This window comes from Hevea brasiliensis, chromosome 5 (assembly GCF_030052815.1).
Source record: "Hevea brasiliensis isolate MT/VB/25A 57/8 chromosome 5, ASM3005281v1, whole genome shotgun sequence".
Lineage (NCBI taxonomy): Eukaryota > Viridiplantae > Streptophyta > Magnoliopsida > Malpighiales > Euphorbiaceae > Hevea > Hevea brasiliensis.
In genome coordinates this window covers 10,839,072-10,845,297 of record NC_079497.1, presented here as the reverse complement: position 1 = coordinate 10,845,297, position 6,226 = coordinate 10,839,072, and the positions used below count along the sequence as shown (strand labels likewise).

The 6,226-nt window shown below is 32.9% G+C and overlaps 1 protein-coding gene across 1 annotated transcript; it reads right to left on the bottom strand.

The window, feature by feature from the left end:
• Nucleotides 1-1,142: 1,142 nt before the first annotated feature.
• Nucleotides 1,143-4,896, bottom strand: LOC110633439 (ethylene-responsive transcription factor ERF113). The gene is made up of 2 exons (XM_021782035.2): nucleotides 4,090-4,896; nucleotides 1,143-2,140 (listed from the first exon to the last, which is right to left on the bottom strand). Exons 1-2 carry the CDS (start codon nucleotides 4,232-4,234, stop codon nucleotides 1,554-1,556), a joined length of 732 nt encoding a protein of 243 aa, XP_021637727.2. The 5' UTR covers nucleotides 4,235-4,896; the 3' UTR covers nucleotides 1,143-1,553.
• Between the last annotated feature and the right edge of the window lie 1,330 nt (nucleotides 4,897-6,226).

Genomic DNA, 6,226 nt, shown 5'->3' with positions numbered 1-6,226 from the left:
CCCGTGCATGCGTAACAGTATTCCTGAGATTTTGCTTTATTAAAGCACCTCCCACAATATTTTCTTGCCGTTCAACTTCTATCATTGGACATTGAACTAATATTTATATTTATATTTTATTACATATAGAAAAAGGAAGATTGCAACTCTTCAAGACAAAGGACAAAGTTTCTAATCAAATATATGCATACATGTATAAGAAACAAGAACTCACGTTATGTCAGTAATCATGCACAAGGTAGGTGGAGCCATGCTTAGAAGCACGTTTGAGGCCTTCAACATCTCGTTTGTTTTATGCTAAAACTTCACATTTTGTCTCTTAATTGTTCTACTTTAATGCTTTCCTCCCTTAACTTGTCCAAACTTTGTTGCCTGGATTGATGACACATTATGAGAAATATCATTCTTTTCGATATGTATCAACAAAAGAAATCATTTGTGTATACACGAGTTAGCAACTGCATCATGTAATTTGATTAAATAATTAGATTTATTCTGTAACCCTGTTAATAATTTATCTTTAATTGAATCGAATAGATATATTTAACATATTATATAAAAGTTAAAGTGATGATATCTGTAAAAGTGTTGTGATATTTAACAATTTCAAATTAAAGTAGATAAATATAGTGTTTTTAGAAGGTGGACTATTACCAAGTGCGCCAAATATGACATCTTTAACTATTTAAGTGACAGCACTTTCGAATTTCGAATGGTATTTGGTTCGAACTTGGAAGTGATCCCATGATCCTGCATGCAGAAACTTGACATCAAGTGGAAAAGCAAAACTCCCTTCCAAGTGTAAATATAGCATTCAATTAGGAGAATATATATGAAAGGGATTATTGAGTGTCACAAAATATATGATACCATGTAAATAAAATAAAGAAAAGTTGAATATTTATGTCCAAAGGAGTAAAAATATCCCCAACAGTGCTTTAATGCTGATGGTCTGAGGTCTACGAGGAATGGTTGAGAATGTCAATCACTTGTGGCTCTCATGTTTGACAATATATATCGATCTATTGCTTTTGGCATTTGTGAAACTTTTCTACAAATGGAATTAAAATATTATAAGGACCTTTTGGAGTGTTGAGTTTTGAATGGTAGATTAAAATAGGTTGGTAAGTAAGTGTTGAATATATAAATAAACCAACCCCAACTCATTCAACTTTGCCAAGAGTTGTCCACATACAAACATCATTACTTTAGTACAAAATTCAAAAGCGTTTTCGACTTTGGAATAGCCAAAGCAAATATACTTTAGGAAAATAAAAAAAGGAACACTAGCCAAAATCTCCTACAGTAGTCCGCGATCATGCAGACTGGAAGGAGATCCTTGGGGTGACTAATATAACTGTCATCCCATGCATCTAAAAAATCGGTAAATGCAGAAGAGCTTCAAAAACATAGCAAAAATCCTTAGAAGCTCTTGTTTATGGAATCCCATAACAAAGATGCTGACTGATCAGATTACCTAACTAATAATGGATGGATACATATATATAATTTTTCTAATGTAGTCCTTAATTAATAAGGAAGCCAGAGATACACTACTCGCTTGGTTTACTAGAGTCCTCATGTTCTTGATAATCAGAACTAGAGGAGCTATCGAACCATGGCGAGAATCTCATCGGATCTTGCTGTTGAAACTGATGTTGTTGCTGCTGCTGCGGTGATGAAAAATTGGATGGATAATGCGGAACATAAGGCTGCTGCTGATTAAAGAGAGTTGAAGTGTAATAAGGGAAATTTGCATCGTTGCTGGAAAGAATTTGGGCATAATGAAGCAAGTCTGGGTAAGTTTCTTGTGGAAAAGACGGAGGAGTAGGAGGAAGACGATGAGAAGGGGCAGGAATGGCCACTGGCGTTGGATTTTGTTCAGGTGAAACACTTGAACCACCAGATGTCATGAAGTAGCTAAACTCGGGTTTCCCTTGAACTCTTTCAGGAAAATTAAGCTTAGCCTTGGTGCCTTTGAACTTGAGAGCTGCTTTGTCATATGCAAGGGCTGCGTCCTCGGCGGTGTCAAAAGTACCGAGCCAGACTCGTGCTGCCTTCTTAGGATCACGTATTTCTGCTGCCCATTTGCCCCAAGGTCTTTGTCTTACTCCTCTATAGTGTCTTCTCCTTGTATTATCTTCACAAATTAACATGGTAACATAAACATATACGTCAATGATATATAAATGCATATATATCAATTACTAAAACAACAAAATCATTAAGTTAGATTAAAGAATCTGTAATCTTAAGTTGATATATATACGCATTAACCATGGAATTAGATATGTATTTATAGTCACAGAAAAGTAGGTCCTCTTTATAATATGAAGAATATATCTCACATGATTGTGAGAGATGGTGCATATATAAGCAATTAATAATCTCTCTATTTCACTAGTTAATGCATCCTCAGAGGTATGAGAGCAGTACTAACCTAGAATTTTTTTTCTCTCAATTGATTTCAATTAAAATTCGAACTTATAACCTTAAAATTTTAGACGCAACTCAAATATGACTAAATTAATCATCAATAATAACTTAGAATATAAGTGACATGAAAATTTGTTTTTCCCTTTTATTATTTAGAGTTCGATCATTTCAACATTATAACCATAAGATTCAAGGGTAGGTTCGTTAATCATCAAAGTATTTTTCGGACAAAACTTCTTTCATTTACTCCCTTAATTTAACGATAAATTACACTGTGAAATGAAGATAAATTATAAAATATATTCAGTACACTAAAAAATAATGAACCACACATTCACAAAAATACAATTTCTTCTTAAATTATGGAGAGTAGGACTCGTGTCATCCTGAGTGAGAGTGCAAATGCACTTTTCGCACTCAATAATTTCCCATAAAATGAATGTAAGTCTCAAACTAGGACTTAATTGAGTAATCTATGGTTACTCAATAGTGTAGATATATATATATATATATATATATATATACATAAGAAGTGCAATTTCAGTTCAAGAAGTTTTCCTCAATATAAGTAAAGAAAATGCAGTACATGATAGAAGCAAAGTGAAGGTAATCGGGTGATTGCATGCTCTTGTTGAAAAGAGATGAAAACTGACATTTTAAGTCTTTGGATTCTTATCTTTTGGTCTCATTTTTAAATTTTACTAGGAAAAAAAAAGTTGCTAAAGGTGTTTGATCTTGAAAAGCAAATGAAAATTTGTATTCAAGCCCTCAAAAGAGACTCGAATGCGATAAATTATTCAACGGGTTCCCACCAATCTGCTAGTGTAGCAACAAAGGAAGATGTCGCTTTCAAGATTAGGCCTTAAAGCAACGAACAAGAAAGGGAAATCAAAGGATAAGGCCTGAGGTTAGTGTCTTTAACATAAAGGAATGCTATTGAATCACGGAACTGGCTTTCTTTTAATACGAGGAATATGTAAGAAGGAGAAGCTAGCCAATGCCTAATATATAATGCTTATCGGCAGAAACATGAGCACATGCAAAACGACTACCACCTTGACATCACTACATGTATTGTCTTGCGAAAATTGGCACAAAGCAATCAAGAGTGGCTCCAGGCATTAAGGTACGGTCTTTGCTTTTAACGGAGAGAGAGAGAGAGAGAGAGAGAGAGAGTTCTTTACGGAAAGCAAGATACAATGAACTTGGCAAAACCCTAACGCATCATTGGAGTGTACTCAACAAAGTAGATTAGTTACCAAACAAACCCAAAAACAAAAATAAATAAATAAAGAAGAAGAAGAAATAGACTATTAGAAGAGGCTAGGTTAGGCTGGCAAATCGTTTTCTTTCAAGAAGGATACAATCAAGAAAAGCAGAAAGACAATAGATAGATCGCGACAACTTTGACATGATAAATGTTAGGCCCAATAAAAATCCAAAATTGTGAGAATTTAAAGTATAAATGATAAATCCACCTTAAAACAAAAAAAAAATTCTATAGGTGCCTTGCCAAAATAACACAAACCAAGCCTGTAAACATCCAACTTTAAACCACGATGTAATTATGGCATAGGTAAAAGAGTTTCGAGAAGGGTGTTTCTCATAGATAAAAGAAGCAAAAAATCAAGACCATATATAAATATCCATTACCTTGATCTTGGGTGGGTTGAGGCTGGCCAGGTTCCGCTTTGACAATGGATTGCTCTGCGGCTAGTGGGGTTGATTGCACCATAGTTGGGTTATCTCCGGTGGTTGTAGCGATGACTTGAGAGAGAGCTGAAACCATGGCAGACATGTCCGTTTCTGACCAAGAAGATGAATAAGAAGGGAAGTCATCGTGTTCCTTCTCTTTCTCCTCTGGTGCTTCCGATGGAAGTGGCCTCTTTCCATGCCTTCGATCCACCTTTGGAAAACAGATTAATTATATACCAAATGGTTGTAACACGCCTCACCAGCTAAGGCATGAAATGATTATTGTCAAGATTTCGTATTTCAGAATCAGATTTGCTTTGCTAGCTTCGGATTAAGACTTGGGACATCAAGAAGTAGATCGAAGAAGTAATATAGTTGGTAATTTTCTTTGGAATTCAAGGGGGAAAAAAGGGCAGATGCTAGAAGAGGAGAAATGGGATCGACAGAAGTTATTTACTGACAAGTTTGGCCATTCTCGGAGGATTTATCTTCTTGTGTATGCAGAAGAAAATTTTAAAAAAATTGGAAATATAATAATTGGTGCTAAAATTACCCAACGTTGCATAGTATTTTAAATACAACCAAACGTCATAGGGTACATGTGGCAATTTGTATTCCAAAAAATTGCATGGCTGTCTCAGCTGGCTCGAGGGATCTAAATATAAGGTGTTGTCGGTGTCGGAAGAATGAAATTAAAAAGCCCATAAATTAGTCGGATTTACACTTTCTTCGATCATGGGCTAAAAATTTTCTGCCACTTTCAATTTTGAAACTCAATATAAATAAATAAATAAGTAATGTTTAATTTAATTTTTAAAATTTAGATGAACAGTTATATAAATTCTTAAATTTTTTAAGTCTAAATAAATTTTTAATTTTTTTTAAATTAAATAAGTCTTTTAAAATTTAAAAATATATCAAATAATCCCTTGCTTGCGAATATTTTTTTGTGTTATACCTATCTCTTTGTTACAAACTTTTTTATTTTATGATGTTTGTGAGCTTACATTGCCTGTTCATCTCTATATTCAAAATGCCAAACTTCTTTTCTTTATGTTTCACGACCTTTTTATTCTTCCCAAATCACGAATTTATTAGTCTTCATCGTATGTCCTTATTACCCTCCACCAATAACAACCAATCCCCATAATCGAAGACAATGATCTTTCAACAGTTCAATTCGAAGAACACAAATTTGAACTCTATTCAATATCCTCCATCAATAATAGTAAATCCCTACCAACTAAGGACAATGACTTTCCAACTCCTTTAATTCAAAGAACATAAATTCAAACACCATTCGAGGCCCAATTCGAAACCTGGACTCAAAATTTCAAATCTGGATTCATCCCACTTACTCACTAAGAATATTGTCCAAAATCCAAAACCTTACATCTGAACCCTAATTAATTTCTCACATAGAAGAAGAGGATACAATCATAATGATGAAGAAAAAGATTATTCTCAATAGAATACTCGAAATTAGATCTCATTGGTTCATAATCAAGTCGGTGACAATGACTACGACGACTATAATGAATCCATAGAGAAATTTCTTAAACCATTTAGTAAAAAATAATTTATCAATATGCTTTGGATGCAGTAGATACCCAAAGAGATGCTATAGATCAGATATGCAAGATTTATATTGAATGCAAGTTGTAGTCCAATATTTTTTGATCTATTTTTAAATTTAAAGGACTTGTTTGATTTATTTTGAAAAATTGAAGGGCTTATTTGTTTATTAAAAGCTTGTTAGATCTATTTTAAAAATTTGACACTTATTCATCTTTTTTTCTAATTTGAAGGGATTATTTAGAAATCCAAAAAGTTTAAGGCACTTTAAAGATTAAAATATGCCTTTTGCTGAATAAATAAATAAATAAATGTACTTGTACTTATTTTTAAAAAATATACATAAAAAATATAGCTTTCATTAAATGGAAATAGAATACAAAATGAAGTATAAAATTTCATATTATTATAATTTTAATTAAAAAATTTTAAAATAAATCACTTATACAAGAAATAATAGCAATTATATTGATTTTAAGAGTCTGATTGTATTGACAGCATTTAAATTGACTATTTGTCA

Coding starts and splice junctions, on each gene's coding strand:
- LOC110633439 (XM_021782035.2), bottom strand. CDS start 4,234: ATGTCTGCCATGGTTTCAGCTCTCTCTCAAGTCATCGCTACAACCACC. Junction 2,141..4,089: donor TCAACCCACCCAAGATCAAG/GTAATGGATATT, acceptor TAATTTGTGAAG/ATAATACAAGGAGAAGACAC.